The sequence below is a fragment of the Rasamsonia emersonii genome (assembly GCF_000968595.1).
Source record: "Rasamsonia emersonii CBS 393.64 chromosome Unknown ctg1118621759671, whole genome shotgun sequence".
In the NCBI taxonomy this organism is placed as follows: domain Eukaryota; kingdom Fungi; phylum Ascomycota; class Eurotiomycetes; order Eurotiales; family Trichocomaceae; genus Rasamsonia; species Rasamsonia emersonii.
In genome coordinates, this window is record NW_013563343.1 from 80,302 (window position 1) to 103,584 (window position 23,283).

Below are 23,283 nucleotides of genomic sequence, written 5' to 3' on the forward strand. Positions count from 1 at the left end.
TCATGACTGCAGATATTCTTACAATTGTCTTGTGGCATCAGCCCACAATGAACAACATTCTAACGTTTGTAATTAGAGAACGAGACAAAAAATTGACTTCTTTCAGTAACGCCAGATGTTCTAACATGGATCAATACAAATCTTTCGTACAGCATGAGATAACACAGTTCTATGATATCAGTATGAGGTTACATATGGACGTAGAAATAGTATTTGCCCCTAGGTATGTAAATAAGGCGGAAACAAACCAATCCATATGTTGGGGGTCAAGCAGGCATGTCTACCTCTTAAAGAAATTCACCAGCAGGTGAATGCACTGTCAAGACATGTAAGGAGTTGGATAGACCACTGTTCCTGGTGCCTGCGGTCCTGGCATGTTGATTGTTATCGTCAGCAGCTGGTATGCACGTGACCAAACATGGCCGAGCTCCGTCTGAGGCCACGCAGCTGCCACGACGCCCCAAAGCTCCAATATCATCCCTTCCTTCACCATTTCCCACGTCCAGAAGAAAACCTCTAGGTTCTTTCGTTTTGTAGCGGCAGAAACGCGACTGGTGCCAAGTTCCCATTCTTCGCTAGGGTTCTCTCTTCCCAAGTTAGCTTAGATTCAAGGGTCGATCGCCGGCCGTCGTCCTTTCTAGGTAGCATCCGCTCGGCGAGCTTAGGTGTCTTAACAGCTTTGCCTTCAGATGCCGGTCCAGCAATCACGATCATCACCATGATCCGCCGCTGGCTTCTCCTCTCCAGCATCCTCCTGCTGGCGGTGGTTTCACAGCTCTGCTCGGCTAAGAAATCGGATGGCCCCAAGATCACAGCTACTCCAATCGCCCATGAGCCGGACTACCTGTTCTACTTTGACAATTCTGAAACCATCCTCTTCCAGGATGCAAGCACAGCAGAAGTGTACCGGTCATTTGACGGCGGTGTGACATGGGACGTGATTGATGACGAAGATGGACGCATGAGGGGTAACGTGTTTTCGATCCAACCGCATCCTTACGACAACCTGAAGGCATATATCTTGGGAAAACATGGACAGCATTGGATCACCACCGATCAGGCAAAAACATGGCGTCGTTTCGAACTCCGCGCCAGCCCCTCCTTCTTGAATCGGCCTCTTGCCTTTCACGGACGCGATTCCCGCAGAGTCATCTTCCACGGGGAGCAGTGCTTCCAGTTCCGTTGCGCCGAGAGGGCCTTCTACACCACCGATGATTTCGAGACCATCGAACCCTTACGCGACCACAGCCGCGGCTGTTCGTGGGCCGTGGGAACACCTGAGTTCGGGGAAGGTTTGCCGGGTGTCGTTGATGAGGTCTTCGATCGGATTTTCTGCGTCGTACCCGGGTTGAAGGTTCCTTTCGCATACGCGTATCGTCTTGTGTCCTCAGATAATTTCTTCCGTGACGATGAGGACGGGGTCGAGGTGAAGTTGCATCAAGGGCGCCCCGTGTCGGGAATCATCAATACCGCTGCCGTAAAGAAGTACATCGTTACGGCGGCCAAGTCGCAAGGCACCGACGAACTGGCCCTCTATGTGTCCGACGACGCCAAAATCTGGCACCGCGCAGAGTTCGGGGATCATAAACTGGAGGAAGATGCCTACACGGTGCTAGAGAGTACGAATTACAGCATTCAAGTGGACGTGATGAACACGAGCCGAATGACCAACATGGGCGTTCTCTTCACGTCAAATTCCAACGGAACCTACTTCACCCGCAATATCGAACATACAAACCGCAATATAGAGGGCATGGTGGACTTCGAGAAGATCGCAAACGTTCAGGGTATCGTGCTGGTGAATGTCGTCGACAACTGGCAGGCTGTTGAGGAAAAGGGAGCCGACAAGAAGATCGTCAGTAGGATCAGTTTCGACGATGGGCGGACCTGGCAACCTCTCAAGGTAAAGGACAAGGATTTGCATCTTCATTCAGTCACCGCCTTCAAGAACATTGGCCGCGTGTATTCGAGCCCAGCTCCAGGGTTGGTCATGGGCGTGGGGAACACTGGCGACTACCTCAAAGATTACGACGATGGGGATCTCTACGTTTCGGACGACGCGGGAGTGACCTGGCGCAAGGGTCTGGACAAACCGCACAAATACGAGTTTGGTGACCAGGGTGCTGTCATCATGGCGGTTCCAGATCACGGAAAAACCAACAAGATTCAATACTCCATCAATCATGGGAAAGACTGGGAGTCTGCGGAATTGGAGGACAGCATCGTTCCAACCTTGCTCACTACTACATCGGACTCCACGAGCCTGAAATTCCTCCTCGTCGGTGCTGTTAACGATGGATACGTTGTGTACTCTGTTGATTTCAGCGGTTTGCACGAGCGGAAATGCAAAGAAGACGACTTTGAGAAATGGCCAGCCCGTCTTGATGAGAAAGGCGAGCCGGATTGTCTGATGGGGCACAAACAATTCTACCGTCGCCGGAAATCCGATGCGGATTGCTTTGTCGACGAAGAATTCAAGGATCCTGCTCCTATCTTTGAGCCGTGCAAATGCACGGCGGAAGACTTCGAATGCGATTACAATTTTGTCCGCAGCGAGGATGGCAAGAAATGTGTCCCCGCAGCTCCTCTTCCAATTCCAGAAGGAGAATGCAAGAATCCTGACGACACATTCAAGGGCCCCTCGGGTTGGCGGCTTATTCCGGGCAATGCCTGTATTCGAGATGGTGGTGAGAATCTGGATAAAGAAATTGAACGACCGTGCAAGGAGGCGGCCAAGGTGCCGTCAGGTAACAAGGATGCGATTACTGCGACCAAGCAGTATTTCGATGCCAGGTCATTTGGCGAGTATTACTATCTCGAACGGGCTAATAGTGGCCGAGGCGATGATGAGACGATCGTTTTGCGAACCATTAATGATGAGCTGTTCGTCACGCATGATCACGGGAAGACATGGGAGAGAAAGCTAAAGGGGGAGAAGGTGCGGGAGATTATACCGCATCGATATCTCAACGATCGCGCCTTTTTCCTTACAGACGGCGACGAGCAATTTTTGACTATCAATCGTGCGCAAACGATCGAATCATTCGACGCGCCGTTGCACAGGAATCCAAGATCGACACTGGCCTTCCACCCGAAGTATAAGGAATGGCTGATATGGACCGGAATCTCCAAATGTGACGGCCTAAGCGATTCTTCTTGTCAGAAGATGGCTTACTTAACTAAAAACCGAGGAGATCAGTGGGAGCTGCTCCTGCGCTCTGTCGAGAAATGCGAGTTCATGATGAGGGAAGACCGCCCGGACAGCGAAGATCTCGTATTCTGTGATCAATATGAGGACGAGAATCCGAAAGCAAGTCGGCAGCTCGTCTCCAGTACGAATTGGTTTTCGGAGAGCACTGTCCACTTTAAGGACGTTGTCGAATTCGCCACGATGGCCGAGTTTATCATCGTGGCCTCTCTGGATCCCGAAAAGCAAGGCTCTCTCAAGGTCGACACGAGTGTCGATGGGAAGATTTTCGCCGATGCGCAATTCCCTCCCAATTTCGACGTTCCCGTGCAGAAGGCTTATACCGTGCTGGACAGCTCGACTCATGCGGTTTTCCTGCATGTGACCGTGAATAATGAGCGAGACCGCGCTTATGGGTCGATCATCAAGAGCAACAGCAATGGCACGTCGTATGTTCTGAGCATCGAGGGCGTCAATCGGGATAACGAAGGATACGTAGACTTTGAGAAGATGCAAGGATTGGAAGGTGTCGCCATTGTCAACGTCGTCGGTAACATCCAAGACGTGGAGAAAGGAAAGGAGAAGAAGCTGAAGACCATGATCACCCATAACGATGGTGCCCAGTGGACCCTACTTCCTCCTCCTGCGAAGGATGCGGAGGGCAACGATTTCGGCTGCTCCGTAAAAGATGGCAAGCCCACAGATAAGTGCTCTCTGCATCTTCACGGATACACCGAGAGAAAAGATCCCCGGGATACGTTCGGGTCGGCATCTGCAGTCGGTCTGATGTTTGGTGTCGGAAACGTTGGCGAATATCTGACGTCTAAGGATGACGCCGATACGTTTTTCACGCGTGATGGAGGTATTACATGGACGGCCGTTAAGAAGGGCAGATACAAATGGGAATTTGGTGATCAGGGCTCTGTTCTGGTCATTGTCGAGGAGATGAAGCCGACAAAAGTTGTCTACTACAGTGTGGATGAAGGAGACACCTGGGAGGAATTCCAATTCACGGATGAAGAGATGATCATCGACAGTATTTCCACTTTACCTTCTGATACTTCGAAGAATTTCCTCCTTTGGGGCAAGGAAGTGGGTTCCCACAAGCTGGCAACGGTAAACCTGGACTTTAGTGGCTTGCGTGACCGGACATGCAACTTGGACGAGGAGACCGGAGAAGGCGAGGATTATTATCTGTGGGAACCCAAGCACCCTCTTCAGGAAGGGAACTGTCTTTTTGGCCATGTGGAGCAGTACCATCGCAAGAAGCCTACATCGCACTGCTGGAACGCCTGGTCTGAGCCGCATGTCCACCGCATTGCGCGCAATTGCACTTGCACGAGAGCGGATTACGAGTGGTAGGCATCCCCTTGATATTTCGATCTGTCGGAAACATTTACTCACTTTTACTTCTAGTGATTATAACTACGAGCCGCAAAGTGATGGAAGCTGCGCCCTTGTGCCAGGGCTTCCAAAGCCAGATGCGATGGCAGTTTGTCGAGAGAATCCCGATGCAATCGAATACTGGGAACCCACCGGATATCGCCGAATTCCGCTGACAACTTGTGAGGGTGGTCTAAACCTGGACCATATCGTCTCCAAGCCGTGTCCGAACAAGGAGAAGGAGTACCAAGAGAAGCATGGCATCAGCGGCGTTGGACTGTTCTTCGCCATTGTTATTCCCATTGGACTGGCTGCCGCAGTAGGGTATTACGTGTACAGCCGATGGGATGGCAAATTTGGGCAGATCCGACTTGGGGAGAACGTTGGTGAACCCGAGGGTCTGTTCTCGCGTAATTCACCGCTCATCACGGTTCCTGTTGCCATCATTGCCGGAACAGTTGCTGTGATCCAAGCGCTGCCCCTGTTGGCCTCGAGCCTGTGGCGCAGCGCCCGCGGATATATCCGCCTGCCTGGAAGGAGCGGGCCGAGACCGTATGCGACGAGAGGCGCTTTCGCAGCGCGACGAGGCGACTACACCAGTGTCGTCGACGATGAAGACGAGCTACTTGGTGCTGACGATATTGACGAGGAGGAAGAGGAGGCTTGATTGATTGATGATATTTTTTGCATGGCATGGCATGGATGAATACGAATTTCTTTTTTTTGGAATAGCGCTGTTGAGACTTTTTTTTTATGTTTTATCTGATCTATCTCGTCTTGCTAGCAAGGGGTTCAATGTACGGAGTATTGTGACCAACCAACATGATGGATTTGATGTTTGCTTGCTTGCTTGCTTGTCTGCCTACCTGCCTAGCTAGACCTAGATATACACTCTTAGATTTCTGTGTTGTGCTGTGATGTACTGTACTGTACTGTACAACTTCAGGTCCATCATCGTCCTCGGCGTCATCATCATCTTCTTCCTAAGACTTCTCTAGATAGATAGATGACAGATAGATGTTAGACATTGCTGGTCCACTGATTTGTCTGTCTGGCTGGCTGGCTGCTCTTTTTTAAGCACTCGTCTATTATATTATGTAGAGTTTTCAAATGTCACAGACAGGTTCAAATATAGCCAGTTCGTATGTATGACACTTGTTTAGTACGGGAATATATTAACTGGTTGGTAGTAAGCAGAACAGCAGTAGAATAACAGAATGAATGAATAATAGGATTGATGGATGGCATTATCATGAACATATGAACATACATGATTTGCATGCACATCTATAAAAAAGGCAGTGTCTTTTAAAGCTGCGAAGCCAACTCGACTGAACTTGAGTTTTACTCATTATACGGACGTTACATTACATTAAGCAAAGATATAGAACAAGAAAAAGGTGAAATTAGTTGATGACTTCGATGATGGTGGAAAAAAAAAAGTGTATATTGAGTACGAAATTGGGTACGAGAGAGAGAGCTCAGTGACTACTAACTACTAACTACTACCTAGGTATTTAGCCAGGTAAGTTAAGCAAATACAAATGTGTTCTTCTACTCTGTATAGAAGTATTCTCTCTTATTTCTTTCTTGTTCGATTCACGTTTTGAGATTTCTTTCTTTCTTTCTTTTTTCGATCATTCAATCATTCAATCTTTCTCTCTAGAAAAGAAAGATAGTGGAATCATCGAAATTTAAACAAGAAACAAGATGAAATAAATGAGACAGTATCATATACACTCTTCGATTTTCTTTTAATTCTCTTTTCTGTATCTCCCTTTACCTATTTTTCCACAGACTCATTCATTCTTTTGACAGATCATCAGGGCCAAAGGAGTCAGGAAGAAGCTTTAAACGGAAGCTGTTAGCCTCAGCTCTTTAAATTAAATGGTCATATCATATCGTATCAAGGAAATATAAAGGGGGAAATAAAAAGAATCTGGTATATTCTATAACGCCAGATCGACCTGTATGTATGTATACTCACCTCTCCGATGGTCTTGACGGTGTAGTTCCCATCAACATCATACATGTAAACAGGAAAGCTAGGAGTGATGAATTCGCGCATGCTGTCAACTCATACTGTCAGAATCGAATCGATATAAAGAGAAAGTTAAAAAAAAAGTAATGTCGGGGTGGTGGGGGGAGAGAACTACGTACAACTGTCTGCACATCCCACAGGGCGTTGCTCCAGGTTTTATGTCCGACGCGATGGCAATCGCTTTGAAATCCCTGTGGCCGGCCACCTGTTTAAACATTATGGTCAGGTCTGTTACATAATGGATGGGAGAATGGTAAACAGGAAGGAAGGAAAAGAGGATAGCATTGTTAGTCTCTGCTGTATCTGGCGAATGGAACTCGAATGAAATGCATGACATGACATGACAATTGTTGCTTAAGCATATATGAACAGGTGGTATAATTTATGAAAATCTCGTTTTTTTTTCTGTTCTTGCATGCAATCAACATGAGCGATTAACATGGGCGATTCTTCAAGCGTCCAAAGGTAATAAGATGCCTGCCAAGGGAGATGGACCAAAGACCTTATTTATTCCTGAATACAACAACGACAGGGAAAATTTCAACTAATTCATTTCACGAAATGAATAGAAATCGACCTACCACAGCCGTGCCAAAAGCTACTCGCTCCGCACAGGTGCCTACTGGATAACTCGCATTCTCGACATTGGCGCCGGAGATGTATTCGCCCTGCGCAGTGAGAAGACAGGCACCGACCCGGAATTTTGAATAGGGACCTAGACCAGGAGCTTTGGTTAGTGGGGGCTGACTATTTATTTATTTAGAACGGACAGTGAAGCGTTTCATTCATAATCATAATCAAACAAGCGAGAACTCACAGTACGCAGTGGCCTTTGCAGCAATGGCCTTGGTGGAGAGGATTTCCAATTCGGCGGCAGTGAGGGTCGTGGTCATTTTGTAGACAGTTCAATATTCAACAAAGGGAATGATGACATCGAAGAGAGCTCGCATGTTTGTTTTTAAGTTGCAGCGGAACCACCCAAACGAGACAAACGGGGCGGGGCACGTCGTGAGCCTTATCGTGATAGTTGACAGTCGGAAAGATACGTGGGGTACAAGGAAATATACTGTATTTTGTATAATATTCTATCGTCTAAAACAAAGTTCTCACACTTTCCATCTATCAGTTTTGTCTGCTCAAGGTATCCCAGCAATAACACCAGAACTCCAGTTTCTCATGCCTCATGCCCATTACGACCGAAAAGTCTTAATTCTTTTGTATCGAGAAACAAAAAAAAGAAAGAAAGAAATGAAAATGAAAACGAAAATAATAAGAAAGAAAATGTGTACCCGAAAAGAACAAGATCAGTGAAATGTAGACTGGATAAATCTGTCCGAAGAAACCTCTATCCAAGATAATATCGTAATCCTTCGTAAATCGAAAAAATGAAAGCGGAGCTGGGAGCAGAGCGTGCCACGGTGATACCACACCCTCGATACATCCCCTTCAGACCTTGCTGCTGCCACAGTGTCTGACCAACGCTCCAGAAAGACCGTCGCCCGGTATGCAAAAGATCTTCCGTCTGCATCCGGGATTTGATGGTATCGGCAGGATAGAAGATAAAGTTGTAACTGATTCCGGCAGCTGCCCCAGCTAGCATCTGCTGGTAGAGAGGGAGGGGGGCCGGCTCCGATGTGCTCGTGGATTCCGGCAGCCCTGATGAACGACGCCTCCTGAAGAGAGCAGACACTCCTTCGTAACTCCCAAACCAGGCCGCAGAGCCCCCGGTCTCCCGAATCAGAGTACCCATCTGTCCACGCCAAAGACCAAGGATCCCCTGGTTACGCAAGACAGACCCGATAATACTTAGAGGACCGGGCTTTTTCCCAGCTGTGGAGCTCGGAACTTGCATCTTGCATTTGACCAGCTCTATGGGAGTGAGTAGGAGAGAAGTGAACGCGCCAGATGTCGCGCCGCTGACCAACAGACCAGAGAACGGCAATGGTTCCGTTGGAGAGTACACCGTCAACTGCAACAACTCTTGTGTGATGCGGTAGCTGAAGAACAGACTGCTGTTCTCGATCGCAGCACCGGCGAGCGGGGCGCTGATACCGCGATAAAGACCCCTCACCCCCTCAGCCTGGATGGACTGCCGAAAGCAATCCAGGGGACCACTGTACCGGGGCGGAGAGACATCGGGCTGTGATTGAAGTCGCACCTTCACCGTATCGAACGGGTACTCGATGTATTTGCCAGCAATGCCCGCAATCTAACAGGACGGTCAGCTGTGCACGGTAATTATTGAACAACTTGGGTCTCGTACCGATCCAAAAGCTATGTCCTTCAAAGCCTCCATGCCCTGACTCGGAGGGAGGGGCGAGAGTTCTACCGGCATTTCATCCTTATAGGAACCAATTGGAGCAGCCGCCATCAAGATCGGGGGAACCTCGTATTCCCGTCCAGACTCCAGGTCAAAGAAAAAGAATGGTGACAAGGGGACAGTGTACTATCGCCAGAACATCGTATAGTCACTTGGAAGAGGCAGAAGGAAGAGAGATCTTCTCAATTGCGAGGTGGGGCAGGGGGGTGGATATATATTAAGAGGGATTTATGTGGATGGTGTGACTCGAGAGAGATTTTAGGTGAGGTGCCCGACCTGCTTCGCACCTACACCCCGGGGCGTCATCCCATGCAAGATCACACTAGGCAGCAATCAATGTTGCACACGGGGGCTAAAAAATCCCCAGAATGGAAGAGAATTGTTGAAAATAAAAATGAATGCCGATGTGCATTCAATCACTTGTCTGAATTCTGACTACCGCGGAATCGGCTTCCATGTCAAAGTGGGATGCCGGAATTTCAGGGCAGCCGAGATCCGGTTATCTGATGGCGCTAAGATAACTTTTCCTGCCCTTTTTCGCCGCCAAGACCAAAGCAGGCTGAGAAAAATGCTGGAGACAAGAATTGACAATTGACAGCAGAGAGGCCGCTTGTCTATCTACAAATTACTTCCCATCCACCATGGCGGCCGCAACTTTGGGCATGAGAAAAAATGGTACGGATCCTCCGAGCGTTGTGTCGTTGACCCTGTTGTTGACTGTTTTCCAGGCAAAAATTGGCATGCGCCCAAGAAACCATTTCGTCCCGGCTCGGGTCTGACTTCCTACGAGAAGCGACTCGAGCAACGGAAACATATGGAGGCTTTAAAGGAAAAAGAGAGGGAAATGAAGGAGGAGAAGGAGGCAGAGCGACAGGTACGCCAGAGATATGCCCTTGCGCTTCTTCGGTCCGAAACTTGCTCACCATAAACAGCGCCATATTCAAGCCATCAAAGCGCGGAGGGCTGCCAAGGAGGAAAAGGAACGCTATGAGAAAATGGCTGAGAAGATGCACCGCAAGCGAGTTGAGCGACGGAGACGCAGAGAGAAGCGCAACAAATTGCTCAACTCATGATTTACGTTACGTTTCGTTGCTACCTTGTCTCTATATCATGGCTACCCTGTCTCTATATCATGATCGATTGCACCAGTGCATGTTCTACGGCGTTGGGGGTTAATACTTCGTTTTTCGCTTTTCAATAAGGTCTTTTGGGTGGAATGTTTTCTTTTAAGGATAGTATGGAAAAGTTAGAGATTTATCTCAAAGAATCAGAATCAAGAGATGGACCGGGACACGTCAAGCAAGGCCTTTGTATTGTTGCTTTGTAAAACTGCTGAATGTTGCGTTGTGGCCTGGGATCGATAATGCTGTTCGACCAAGCTCGTGATTCCGGAAGGGCATTAGCGTTATGCGGAGACTACTCCGTACTGCCTACCTCCGCGCATCATGACATGCGAGAATATCTCCTGCCATATTGACATCCCACCTATCCCACCGTCCCACGCAAGAGCACCCTTCTATGACCATCGCAGGCTTTTAAGCACTGCCTATACAGGCAGGAGATGTTATGGAACCGTCGCATGTAGCCTCAGTGTCTCCCCGATCGTCTCTATCGTCTTCGAAGCAGTCCGCACCATCTCACGACCCCAGTCTTAATCACGCCGTTTCCCAAAATTCCCAAAATGCCCATCGTCCCTCCGGCGTAGAAGAGGAGTCACCTAGAGGCAGTGACAGTCAGCTCGGTTCTCGCCTCTCCAACTTACATCATCGTCACCGGCATGATGGACGTCAGACACACGCAACGCGCAACGGTCATGCGGAGGAGCGGCAGCATTGGCCCCGCCGTTTGTTTATAGATACGTCTGACCTCGATTCTGATAAGCCCAGAAGCAAGCACAAACACAGCAAGTCCCGGGATGGCCGTCTTCCGCGAACCATGAACCAATTAGCCTCCGCTGGCGGTGCCAGGAGCTTGTTACCCAGCAAGACCTTCGGCAGGGAGAAAGACAAAGATGGCGATAACGGCTTATTGAAGCCCTCAACGACCAATGAATCGTCTCGGTCGCAATGGAGTTCGAGGCCTAGCAGTGTTCTCAGCACCGGAAGCAGGAAGGGCAGCTTCGTGGAGGAAAATGACCTGAATGAAAGGCTGGGTCTGATCAGGCGGAAGGAAGTTAAGACGATGGAAGATCTGGAAAAGGAGAGGCAGAAGAGGGAAAGGGCAGAAGAGTACGTTCCTCGTCCCCTTGCGAGACTTGCGAGACTTGCAGCATGGGCTGACTATTCCTACTACCTAGGTCCCTACGAGCGACACTATCCTCTATAGGTACTTTGGCAACCGATATCACCCGTCGGCTTGATTACACCTACTACAACCTCCTGGAGAGGTTTTCGACTCTCCATGCGATAATAGATTCGTTCCAGGAGCTGGTTAACTCCGGCTCAGCGTTGTATGATGACTTTCAGCGAGAAACAAGAAACATGGATCACGATTACCGCAAACAACTCGAGGAATTCAAGGGGTTTGAGCCCCAAGTGCGCAAGATCGAGGCCCTTGAGAAACGGATGAACGCGGGTCGGGCAAAGTTCGAGGAGCTCGGCAATCGCCTTAACGCCGTCAGAGAAGAAATCGAGGGCTGGGAACGTCGTGAAGGCGAATGGCAGGCCCGCGTCAGTAGGAGACTCCGCATCATGTGGGCTGTCATGGGAACCGCCATCGTGGTGTTGATCATTGCGATCATTGTTCAAAGCTGGCCGACTCCCGATGCCCCCTCTGACGCGAACGCTCTCTCCCGTGTAGAGATGTCTTTGCGGCAACCGTTGAATGCCGTGGATCCGCATAGTCAAGATATGACTGGAATCCCCTCTCTTAAAATACCTCAAGGAGATGAGAGGGCACTCTCGTGGATGTCTCCTCTCCGTTCCGAAACCACTGAGGCAGGCAACCGTGGCACGGTTTCAACTCACTCTCTAGCAGCTGCAACGGAGACAAAGGAGAACCAATCCGATGACGACGATCCTCTACGAATATTCGACGAACTGTAAGGATTAATTGAAGAAATTGGAACATCGCCAGTTTATCCATGCGAGCTCAGACTCCTCCATTGTTAATGGATGTACATACATACATTATATTTCTTACCTGTCTTAATTAGATTGTGATACCCCCGCATGCAATTTCATGCACATTTTTTTTCTTGCGTCTGTTGCTCTTCATCCATTTTTGTTTCGCCGTTATAATCGCCCAGTGTAGACATGAAAACCCCAATCCCAGTGTTTGTCCACTAATGTCTAAATTGACTGGTTGACTAGCCACCTCCCTTCTTTTTATCTTCGACAAGTTCGATATTTTCCTCAGGAATGTCTTTACCGTGGACCTCGATCAGCCAGTCGTACAGGTCATCGCCCACATCACCCTGCACCGTAATCTCTTCGGCGCCAGCAGCCGATTTCGTGACTGAAGAACCAGTGGCGAATTTCTTGCCCAGCTCTTTTGCGACCTTCTTCAGATCTAGCCCATGAGCCTCCAGACCGGTGACCACGGTGACAAATTTTCGCTTGTTCCTCTCGACTCGCTTAATCTGAACTTTGGCCGCGGCCTTGCGTTCCGCATTTCGTGCCTCGGCTAGGGCCGCCTTGGCCTCCTTCTTCGCGGCGTCTTTGGCTGCTCTTTCACGGGCTTCGACAGAGAGACTGGAAAGGCTGGCGCTGATGGCTTCTGTAGATTACAAACCGGAGAGAAAAAACTTCTATCAGCGACGACCGTTGCTTCAGGCGACAAGCAAACACGCACCTTCCGAGTATAACCGCTCATGCATGTCAGGATGGTGTTGTTTCAGCCATTCTTCGCACTTCTTGGTAGTCCCGCCGAATTCGCAATACTAGAAGAAACCATTGCCACAAGTCAATAACCCGCATTCTAGTACTTGAAGGTGGTGATCACGTCGGGGAAATTGAGAACTGGCTATGTATGGCCGAGCCTCCGCAACAACGAATATAAATCGTATCGTCGGGGCAGGATTGATTGACGGATATTCATACATACCTCAGGCGGTAAACTGCACACTTTTTTTTTTATCTCTCATGTTAATCGCAAATTCATCATTGTCGTCATCGTTGAAAAAAATATATCTGTATAGGAAGGGAGGGAGGGAGAGGGGAAGCGGGGTCATCATCAATCAAGTATAATGAATGAATGATATAAAGAAGTCAACTTTACCTCCACAATATACAATACGCCTCGCTCGAGGCTCCTGGGGAGCAGCTCCAGAATCGGCTGCTGCATCCGCCATTTTTGGGGGTTTGTTAATTAATCTGAAGCTCAAATTAAACGGCAGAGCACAAGAGTCTGTTCTAAACGGGTTGGTGTAATAGGTACTCTTAAGCTATCGATAGCGGTACGGTACGCGGGGTTCCTGTATGCAATGTTGTCAGTGTTTGCATTGCATTACTGCCATTGCGGGCGGTTGCCAACAACAGTTCGAACTTCCCCAAGTTTGTTCCAGTGTTATTGTCTTTTTTTCTCTTGGCACTAAATAGGGTCATTGGATTCTTTTTTTCATCTGGATTATATATCGCTCATTACGTTATGGTCTGGTGGTACATACATACAAATATATACCCGATACCGTCCAGAAGTTGTTACTATGCCATTGCGGATTTATATATGTTCAAGCAGAAATCGTAAAGAGGGTTCTCTTCTCCCCCCTGCTTCTAATGTACTGTACATACATACAACACAGTCCAAATGTATCTCAGATGGTCCAGACCATGATATTCCTAGACAAAAATGGACAGGATCTGTCGGAGGACAACATAATTGCAAATTTGCTTCTCAGCGAACGTCATAGCATTCGCTCTTTTTTTGTCCTTCGGTAGAGTTTGCAACACAGGATTTTCCTGACATTGGTAAAGTAGTCAAGTCAACAGTGTCGCAAGGCAAATTGTAATTGCTTGCAAGGATCTTTTTTTTTCTCTTTTTTTTTTGGTACCGGTAATCATCCGTTGTCGGCTCGTTTCTCCCTACTTGTCGGAGGAGGTCATAACTAAGTCCATGTCAATCAGATAGGTTTTACCAGCATCTTCATTCTAGGTATGTATTCTAGTTCATACAAACAAGTATACAAGAAAGCCAGCAAGCAGGCAAGCATCCTACCAAGATTCAAAGCGAATGATGACTTTTAGGTCTCTTTAGCTACGTATAGCATAGCATGATTTGCTCCTCACTTGTTGTGAGGTGATTTCTAATAAAACTGTCGCTTGGGCTAGAGTCAAGATGAGTGAATCAGCCAAGTTAAAAATATGGTCCAGACTCCCAGGCCTGCGTCTCGGTGCGGTACTTTCGGAACTACTGCTGCACAGTACTGCAGGTATCTACTGCTTGAACTAGTTCGTCGGGTGTGGCTAATGCCGGCAACGATGCGGCGGAAATTGATAAGCAGTACTAGAAGGTGCATGTGTATATGCATGTATATGCAAGAAAGTGTCATTTGAAGGACAGTCAAGGAGCGTTTACTGAGGATAGATGGTAATGAACTCTACAGATAACAGCTGATGCATGCCTGCAAGTTGTCCATCCAATCCATTTATCTATGCTGCCAGCCAATGCATGCAAGACTGACATGCTCATGCAGCTGCAAGCAGTTTGTGTGGTGGCAAGCCTCCAATAATGCAATTGGCGTACAGCATAAACGGGAAATTGACTTTGGCAATCGGCATTATTATCCTAGACTGCAGGATATAGCCCGTGGACTAATCTATTGGTCCATGTTGATATCAAAGGTAGGAAAGCAAAGGAAATTCCGAGAAGACCAACCTATCCATGGTGGTGGCAGTGGTTAGTGCACCGCTGCTCCGTATCGTACGCCAGAGTAGTAGACAGTCCAGCAGCAGGAGAATTGCAGCTCGATCGATCACTATTAATCAGGGCAATCCAGAAGTTGGTTACCTTGGGAGATGGCTACCCTAGGCAACCTCGTCTAGAAGAGAGCTGAAATAGTACCTATCATTCGCATTGTTTGCTACAAAATCTCTGGTCATGTATCGACAACCACATCAATGTCGCGAAATGGATAACAAGGTCCAGGAGTTTAGTCAACGCCTTGGTCTCGTCTACCAGGTGTGATGTGAACCAGGTTCGGTCAACTTTCAAATCTCCGCATCCCTGCAGAAATGAGAATTAGAGTGATGGAATTGACAACTGTATGATGCGCCCCTGATGGTGATTTTTTTTTTTTCAGTCATAAGCAAGGGTCAGTCTGGTATCCTACCCAGTGCTTTTCTCAAGAGCATGCTGCTGCTGGGCTCGGCGCAACTTCCGTTATTGTTGCAAAGTGGAACCCGGAACCCTGCAATAGAAACGATTCAGCATGCCTGAATAGAAACATGCAAAGTTGCATACACTTGTCAAGTCATCAAGCAGAGCACAGACTCGGTGATTGCATTGTTGCTGCAGGTATGAGGCAGTTAGTGCATCACGCTTTCATGCAATGTACAGTACGAAAGTGGAGATCCCGTTGAGATACAGAGCCATCTAATACGCCCAGAAGCGCAAACATTCATGGGTCTCCCTGTATCTTGCATGTGGCAAAGGCTCTCAACATCCCTGAAATGCTAAAGTCCAGTTTCAGTGGGATTTCGGATCTTCTTTATCCATTATTATCCTGGCCAAGTGAACAGTGAAAAAAAACCCAGGCTGTATTCTGAGTTATTTAGTGTGCTCCAAGCGCAGTTGGGCTGTGGTGGACATTGCAGATCACCTCTCTCTGTTTGTTGTTTCATCCTGTTGCCCAGAGGGGCAGGCAGATAAGAGAGTGCATGCGTATGCATTAGCTACAATACTCGAACCAATAGATGTATAGATCGATTCATCATTTCCAATGCACAACGTGTCTTTGGCTGATTCAAAGTTTTCCTTATGCGCGACACCTGGAGGGGGAAAGCGAATCCCATTTATGCGGAGTAAATCAAGATATCAATGATCGGTAGCTCATGCCTTGTCGACGGCGAAGTCGGGCTACGTATGGAGTAAGAAGAAATATTACTGCTCTGTAGACCGGATCACAAGAAGCCGCTCGTGGTCTAGTTGGTTATGGCATTCGGCTGTAATGGACTCCATTGTGACCGAAGAGTCACCGGTTCGAATCCGGTCGAGCGGAGCGGTTGCTTTTTTCCGTTTTTTTTATTCGTCTGACGAATTAATTTTGTGATGGACCGTGGAATACTTAAAATGCCTACTCTACACATGAAACACCCCATATTCAGTTTTCTATAGGAAGTCGTGTGGGAGAATCGGATGACAATCTGTAGGAGACAGCTCAGAGACATACCCGTATCATTTTTTCTTTGGATACTGCCTAAGGCATTCGACAAATAATATCGTAGGAAACATGATGACTAAGTGATTATCCCAATTAGTTACCTACTCATTATACGAGGCGAGATTGCCGCAGTCTGGCCCGTCTCGGGATCCTTGGCCGGCACGATTCGGTAATGCAGACAAGAGCCCCGATCCTCGCTTCAGACTGCTGTTCGAGGACATTGTACTACCCCGTTTACAAGGGATAAAGTCAATGAGGGGTCTGTGAGGGCAGACAGGGACTATATGACGATTTATCCGTGTCTAGCAATTGGCCAGAGTTGAAGGCAAACGGCATGCAGACAGCACTCAGATATTCTTCTCAACTTGGAACCCTGCAAGTAATGAAACTTGGTGGATGGATCCATCAACGGGCGTACAGCTCTTAAGCGATGCGAAGGCTGCTGGTAATAATAGCTTCAAAGTCTAGATCAGACCAGTCTAGATTCGACCAGGCCAGGGTTAGACAAAACGGAAGAATGATTTACATTGGGCAAGTTTGTTCAAGATGCAAGATTGCTTGCATGCTGGCTAGCGCGCCATGGATCGCGTCGACGCGGCGTGTCCAAGAAAATTTCCTGCGCAGCGTCTTTCGCCAGCGGGGTCGAGTTCCGACGCTCGATCTCTCCATGGAATCTGGAGGCCCGTGGAGCCCCAGAGCCGTCAGCACCATACGGATGCTACTGCACAGGCCGATTGCGAAGTATACCTGGCAGCTGTCTGGATTTCCCATTCTTCTGGTGTCATATGTACGGTGCGTACCGGGTCTTGGGGGAGGCCTGAGCTCCTCGACCCGTTCTCCGCAGGCCGCGTGCGGCACGAAGAGACGCTTGTTAATGCTATCGCCATGCCGGCGAACCTTGTGGCTTTCCCCTCGCCAGCCCAGTTGCGAATTCTCCTCCCCCGCACCAACCACCACCGTGATCTTCCACTGCAGCCACCAAGCATCGTCGACAGTCTCGCGCCCTCATTCGGTGGTCCGCAGCGACGATGCAGCCTGTCACCGCGTGACCGGCATCTTTGGCGTCGTCGCTGGTCCCTTGTCCCTAACCCTAATCCCGCCCAAGCGTGAAGCTACTGGGACAAGACAGCTCCTCCACCGCTTCCCCTGTCTTCAGAACAGACCGGATTGCCTGCTGCGTCCGATACAGCCCCACGGTCGAGATCTCCGAGTAGATCCTCCTCCGCCAATCCTCGTTGGATTCTGATTAGATTTTTGTTCCGACTGGATGCTGCTGTTCATTATCTGCGCTTGACGTTTTGCTGTGTCGCCCTCTTTCCCCCATCCGCCAACGTCTCCCTGCCCTTGTTCTCGAGTTCCTCGCAGTGCTCATATTCTTCAGCAACAATCCTGCTGTCTATCGCCGCAGTCTTGTTAGAACTGCGCCTTGACTCTGATCACTACCTCCACTACGGTCAACCAGATCGCTACTGCATCTCCTTATATTTCTCGAACAGAGCTTGTTTTGATCGAATCGCCCCTGGCCAGCTGCTAAAAACCCAAGCGATGATGGCGTCAACTCGCTAAGTCGCGTCCTGCTTGCGTCGTTCACCACGATGGCTACCGTGCTCCCGGCTCCCCATGAACGGGACGCCCGCCTCTCTCCGAACCGGCTGCGCCCTCCGACGGCTCAGACATACTTCCTGGAAGACCAAGGGGTCTTCTTCAAATCCTCTATGCCCGAATACGACGAGACGGAATATCCCAGCCCCCTACCTTCATCGACCTCCTCAACCATTCCCTCGTCTCCGGAATTTCCTCCTTCTCCGAGCCCTTCATCTTACACGCCTACCACCAGCAGTCTGTCCTTGAGCGCAACTCCCGAAAGAGAGGAGGACGAGATCGTGCTGCCGTCCTATGATGCCAGTGACTACTCCAGTCCAGAGACGCATGCCGCGAAGGCCTCTTCGAACAGTGGCATTGCACCTCATTCAACTTCCGACAAAGACACATCCCATCCGGACCGGATAGAGACCAATTTTACAACCGCTTGTCGGACGGCCGGCGACGATTCGTCCATAGAAGAGGAACCCGAGAGGCATGTCGACTATTTATCCCATGAATGGCGGGAGGAAGACATCTGGGCATCCTGGCGCTATGTGGTCTCACGAAGAAATCGCTATAGCAATGCTGTCCGACTGGAAAACGCTTCATGGAGGACGTGGGCAAAAGCGAAATACAACTTACGAACGGTCTCTCCAGAGACGCTGAACTGGTTGAAGGACTGTGATGTGACCTGGCTATACGGTCCCTTGCAGACTGACAGCAAGCGGCCGCCCATATCCAACACCACCCCTTCTTCCAGTAGATTGTCTTCTGCAAACTCGTTCCTAGACAGAAAGTCTATCCTAAAGAAGAAAACCGCGTCCGAAGCCATTCTTCAGCGTTCGCTGTCTCAACACACGCTTCTTAAGCATGCTGGGGCCATTCTTCAGGCGCAGAAAGCAGAACATACTAGGGGACAACCTAACTTTGACATTTCGCTGGGTCGCAGATCGGACTACTCCTTTGGTTCCACTGGGACGAATTCGACGTCTTCCGGTCTGGTTTCACCGAGCGAGAAACGCCACATCCACTTCAACAATGAGGTCGTGCAATGTATTGCCGTCGAAGCGAAAGACGGCGAGGATGATGACGACGATCCTTCTCTTTTCCATTTCGACCAAGAAGACGATGACGAATCGGATGACGGTGTCGTGATGATGAAACAATTTCCTTCCAAAGCACCGATCAGCAGTCGAAGCACTCCTCGGAACAGCTTCAGCAGTGAGAGCAAGACAATTGCCCCTTTGCCTTCGACCACGTTAAAATACCGTGGAGATACCCCTGAACCACCCCAGCATTCACGCTCTTCCCCGACCACAACGGGCGAGTTGTCCCCGTCACCTTCGGTGGAGACCCTGCGGCCTCCGAGGCCCGAGGCCAACTTTCTCCTCGATGACGAGGAAAACGATCTGGACCCAGATTGGCAACCCGATCGAGCCGGGTACGACTCTTCCCGCGATCGTCCGTGGTTCGTGAACCCAGAAGATGAAGACGAGCTGGAGAATGGTGATCTCCACTTCCCGTCGTCGGACATGTTTTTCTCCTCTGAAGAAGGGGAGTCTCAGTACACTGGTCTTTTTGGCCGAATTGCGGATACGATCAACACAGCCCGAGATATTGCGCACGTTATATGGAACGTAGGCTGGCGACGATGATCGAGCCCTGTCGACTGCCACCTGCATTCGCCAATTAGTCGTTCTTTTTCTCCGCAGTATGATACGTTCTCACCGTTTGAGGACCGTCCCCGACATATCACAATTCTCTTGTACAGTTTTCAGTTCCAGTTTCTGATCATTATTGAGTGAAGACATCGTCCACCTCGAACATGACCCATCTATGAATGATGAGAAAAGATCAAAAAATGATGGAGTTGAGTGGCCTTCGGAGTTTGGTGTTGTGGTCTGGTTACGGCGCGCAGCTTGAACGGTTCTCGTTGTTCCTGACATGGGCCTTAAAGGACTTGTGCATAGATATCGGCTTCTTCGTCTGGTTTCTGATCGTCCCCACGGCTTAACAGCGTGATCTATTGGAGCGTTTGACTATAACTTCTACATAGGGCCGTATATATACATATAATACAATTACTGGACAGACTTCCGCTAGATCTGGCGTTGGAGTACTCCTACCTAGCCTAGACGGCTTTTCTGGTGTTGTCTTGAATGATTCTTATTGAGCATGATACTTACATGCCCTCGGGAAACGTCTCACGACTCTAGAAAATGCCAGCTGCCAGATGCCTGTTTGGAACTTGTCCACCTTTATCCTAGAAAGGCTGAATGCAGATGCACGTTGCTGGTCCTGTGCCGTAAAGTAGTTTCCGGCTGCTGCTGCGGCCTGAGCATCCAACCGTCCGGCGGGAACGGGTTCCCGCGCTGGCGGCCGCTGCCCCTGATTCTGTTAGAATTCCGTCCACCACGACCGACGAGTGTATTTGGCACCACTCCATTGTACTTGCATAAAGACACGAAAGCGACACCCGTGCGCCTTCTCCAACTCACCACAGTTGGACGAAATCATCCGGTACTGATCACGGCCACGGTGCGCGACCCAAGGCTGCCAGCCATGGAGGGCCTCAACATCTCCGAGCTGGTCGAAAGGCTCGGAAGCGAGGAAGATGCTGTGCGCAAGATGGCAGTCTTTAAGCTGCAAGGAAGCATTGGCGATCCATCCTTTGCAGACATCTTCATCGCCGAAGGTGGACTTGCCAAGTTGCGCTACCTTACCCTCCACGCGACGGGAAACACATTGGCATACACTCTGACGAGCTTTGCGCGCCTGCTGGAGGTAGATAAGGGATGGGAATACGTTGATCAGGAATTGGTCGAGAGGGTAAGCTGAGCGCCAATGCCGCTCATCTCTTACAGATCCGATCAGTTGTTCTCTTTGGGAACTTTCTGCTGCTCGGCCTCGAGGATGCGTGATTGCTGATGGCCGAACTGTGCTCCCCAGATCGTCGAGCTAATTGTCACTCACCCCCTGGTCAACATCCTTCGTGGAGCCATGTCGATACTCGTCTCTATAGTCTCCCGCCCTCATACCTCTGGTCGATCGTCACAGCCTGGGCTATTCGGTTTCCGGGCTCTGAAACCGGCGATCGCGATCTACCCGCAATTCCTCGAAATGCTTGTCAGCAGGCTTTCTTCTGCCGACCATGCACTGTGCGCTAACGCCTTGCAATTGATCAATTCGCTGATGCGAGACTCGATCACCAACGAAGACGAGACGGAATGGCCCAAGTTCATCAAGCGATTGCAAGACCTGGGTGTGATCCGAGCCGTTTACGTTCTGATGCAGGGGACCGCGCTGCAAGATCATGCACACCCTCTGATCGAGTTCCAATCCCTCACCAAACTACTGCTGAGAAAGTGGAGGAACGTTCCCGTAGATCTGGAGAAGCCGGATCACAGAAGAGCGCTGAAAGGAATCCACCTGGCGAGTAACCCTGAGAAGGCTACGGATAAAAGCTCGGAGAATGGCGACGACACACGGCGGTCTCGAAGGCATAATCCGGAGAAATGGAGGCGACTCGGGTTTGAGACGGAAACTCCTGCCACCGAATTCCAGGAGATGGGCTTTCTCGGGATGATGGACCTGACAGACTACGTGAGGAAGCACCAGGATGAGTTCCAGAAGATGCTTCTTGAACACTCCACCAAACCGCCGGAGCAGCGATGTCCCATTGCACGAGCGTCGTTGGCCATCACCTCCGTTCTCTACGAGCATTTCGAGGTAGACAAGTGTGTTACGGAAGATGCCAAAAGCTACCTCGTCCTCGAGTCCCGATCCAATTTAGACAAAGTGTTTAAGCCCTTACTGCTGCACTGGTCCCGACTCCACGTTGCTGGACTTCATGCCTTCTTTCGCCTGTGGAAAGCCACCGGGGCAGATGTGAATGACTTTGATAAGATCGTCGAGCTGGTGCGCATTCTCATTGAATCGGTCGTTGGAGGTGCATCTCGCACAAAGGATATTCAAGATGTGGAGGAGGAATTAGCAGACTTTGAGTACCAGCGCCTGCGGGAACTCCAGATGGAGCTTCTGGAGCTCACGTACGAAGACGCTTGGGGACAGCATTTACGCCAAGTACGCGACGAGCTGGAGCACGAGGCCCTGCAGTTTGTCAAAGAACAACGAATCCGATGTTTGCTCCAAGGCGCTTGGTTCCGAATGAAACGAACCACAAGTCGGAAGGAGCTGGAGCTAAACCGGACTCGAAGCGTTCGGCGCCTGGGTCGTACAAATACGTGCAACTGTCCCATAATCGCAGATACCTCCATTTTGCTGATTTTGACTCTATTCAAGACACTCCTCCGTCCTTGGACGCTCTTCCTAACAAGAGTATGCTTTCTTCCTCAAATTTCTCGGCGTATTGGGTAATGCTGTGAATTGCGTGTACTAACCGCCGAACCAGTCGACTTGTCCATTGTCTCGTCTGTAGTATCTAATGTCACCGCTTCGCCGGATGATTCTTCAGGCTCGACAATCAAAACGCTTCCCCATCAATCGTCATCCACCAAAATTACGATTCACGGTTATGCCCCGTCATCAGGCTCTCATTCCGGCGCTCCACAAAAGGGTCAAGGCCATAATCGCTCGGGCAGCAGGTCGACCCAGAAAGAAATCCCTCTCCTGACGCTTCGCCCGCAATCACACGCCGTTGCCTCGGAATGGCTGGACGGTCTGCTTATGCTCCTTAACCAACAGCCAATTACCGCAGAGACCAACAAGCTGGTGAATCTAATCAGCAACTATGGACTGAAGATTCGCCTCCTTAACGTACGATTCGACGAAGCCGCCTTCGTTGGAGAGCCTCCAAAGGTTCCCAGCCGAGAGGGACTCGATGAAGACTATTATTACGATATCTTCGGGGGCGCTTAGACTCGCTCTCAGGCCCTCAATCCTATGCTGCGTGTCTGATCGGTCGACCTTCTCATCGTCGTTTGGTCGATCTGTTCTCGGCACGAGCGTCCTACTTCGAATATATGTACGTGTACATTATTTGGGAGACTTGGAACGATTTTGTGTGTATATGAGTTTCCTCACACTTTCTTCCATATCTGGGTGGGGAGATATAATGAATTCAATACGGGAAGCCATGTTGTATAATACGGCGGATTCTGTATACAAGCTTTTTTTTTGGAGTTTTGTGACCTAAATACCCCTTTTAGCAGCTTTCTGTGAAACAAAATTCATTTCAAAAAATTTCAGATCATCATGCTTTTGAATGCATGCTATTTTCCATCCCTTTTCCCCGCATTGAAAAAGAGCTCCTCCAGCTGGAACTGGAGAGTCTACCCGAAAGCAGTTAGTTCGTTGTCTGGGCCCATCTCGCCGTCCGATAACAAATTATTAGTGCTCGGAGGTACCTCGCAGTCTAGGTAGGCTTCTTCAACGACAGTAATATGCCTCGATCGTCTCTTGCCCATGATTCCAAATTCAGCGGACAATGA

The 23,283-nt window shown here is 49.4% G+C and overlaps 8 protein-coding genes across 8 annotated transcripts; 5 read left to right on the forward strand and 3 right to left on the reverse strand.

Annotated features, from left to right (window-relative positions):
• Nucleotides 1-718: 718 nt before the first annotated feature.
• On the forward strand, nucleotides 719-5,237 carry T310_0267 (Vacuolar protein sorting/targeting protein 10 Precursor; the record flags this gene model as incomplete). Its single annotated transcript, XM_013476869.1, has 2 exons — nucleotides 719-4,545; nucleotides 4,604-5,237. The coding sequence occupies 2 exons, from the start codon at nucleotides 719-721 to the stop codon at nucleotides 5,235-5,237; spliced, it is 4,461 nt and encodes a 1,486-aa protein (XP_013332323.1).
• A 1,136-nt stretch (nucleotides 5,238-6,373) lies between these two features.
• Nucleotides 6,374-7,504, reverse strand: T310_0268 (Cytidine deaminase; the record flags this gene model as incomplete). Its single annotated transcript, XM_013476870.1, has 5 exons — nucleotides 6,374-6,418; nucleotides 6,558-6,639; nucleotides 6,731-6,816; nucleotides 7,193-7,326; nucleotides 7,429-7,504. 5 exons carry the CDS (start codon nucleotides 7,502-7,504, stop codon nucleotides 6,374-6,376), a joined length of 423 nt encoding a protein of 140 aa, XP_013332324.1.
• Nucleotides 7,505-7,956: 452 nt separating this feature from the next.
• On the reverse strand, nucleotides 7,957-8,982 carry T310_0269 (Mitochondrial ornithine carrier protein AmcA/Ort1; the record flags this gene model as incomplete). The annotated part of the gene is made up of 2 exons (XM_013476871.1): nucleotides 7,957-8,820; nucleotides 8,875-8,982. The coding sequence occupies 2 exons, from the start codon at nucleotides 8,980-8,982 to the stop codon at nucleotides 7,957-7,959; spliced, it is 972 nt and encodes a 323-aa protein (XP_013332325.1).
• A 590-nt stretch (nucleotides 8,983-9,572) lies between these two features.
• On the forward strand, nucleotides 9,573-10,004 carry T310_0270 (rRNA-processing protein cgrA; the record flags this gene model as incomplete). Its single annotated transcript, XM_013476872.1, has 3 exons — nucleotides 9,573-9,606; nucleotides 9,660-9,805; nucleotides 9,864-10,004. The coding sequence occupies 3 exons, from the start codon at nucleotides 9,573-9,575 to the stop codon at nucleotides 10,002-10,004; spliced, it is 321 nt and encodes a 106-aa protein (XP_013332326.1).
• Nucleotides 10,005-10,866: 862 nt separating this feature from the next.
• Nucleotides 10,867-11,975, forward strand: T310_0271 (uncharacterized protein; the record flags this gene model as incomplete). The annotated part of the gene is made up of 2 exons (XM_013476873.1): nucleotides 10,867-11,159; nucleotides 11,228-11,975. 2 exons carry the CDS (start codon nucleotides 10,867-10,869, stop codon nucleotides 11,973-11,975), a joined length of 1,041 nt encoding a protein of 346 aa, XP_013332327.1.
• A 263-nt stretch (nucleotides 11,976-12,238) lies between these two features.
• T310_0272 (RNA binding protein Tma22) lies at nucleotides 12,239-13,222 on the reverse strand (the record flags this gene model as incomplete). Its single annotated transcript, XM_013476874.1, has 4 exons — nucleotides 12,239-12,648; nucleotides 12,724-12,811; nucleotides 12,976-12,995; nucleotides 13,150-13,222. 4 exons carry the CDS (start codon nucleotides 13,220-13,222, stop codon nucleotides 12,239-12,241), a joined length of 591 nt encoding a protein of 196 aa, XP_013332328.1.
• A 4,622-nt stretch (nucleotides 13,223-17,844) lies between these two features.
• On the forward strand, nucleotides 17,845-19,488 carry T310_0273 (Protein phosphatase type 1 complex subunit Hex2/Reg1; the record flags this gene model as incomplete). The annotated part of the gene is made up of 1 exon (XM_013476875.1): nucleotides 17,845-19,488. The coding sequence occupies one exon, from the start codon at nucleotides 17,845-17,847 to the stop codon at nucleotides 19,486-19,488; it is 1,644 nt and encodes a 547-aa protein (XP_013332329.1).
• Nucleotides 19,489-20,395: 907 nt separating this feature from the next.
• Nucleotides 20,396-22,711, forward strand: T310_0274 (Uncharacterized protein; the record flags this gene model as incomplete). Its single annotated transcript, XM_013476876.1, has 4 exons — nucleotides 20,396-20,662; nucleotides 20,783-21,916; nucleotides 22,018-22,171; nucleotides 22,245-22,711. The coding sequence occupies 4 exons, from the start codon at nucleotides 20,396-20,398 to the stop codon at nucleotides 22,709-22,711; spliced, it is 2,022 nt and encodes a 673-aa protein (XP_013332330.1).
• Nucleotides 22,712-23,283: the final 572 nt, after the last annotated feature.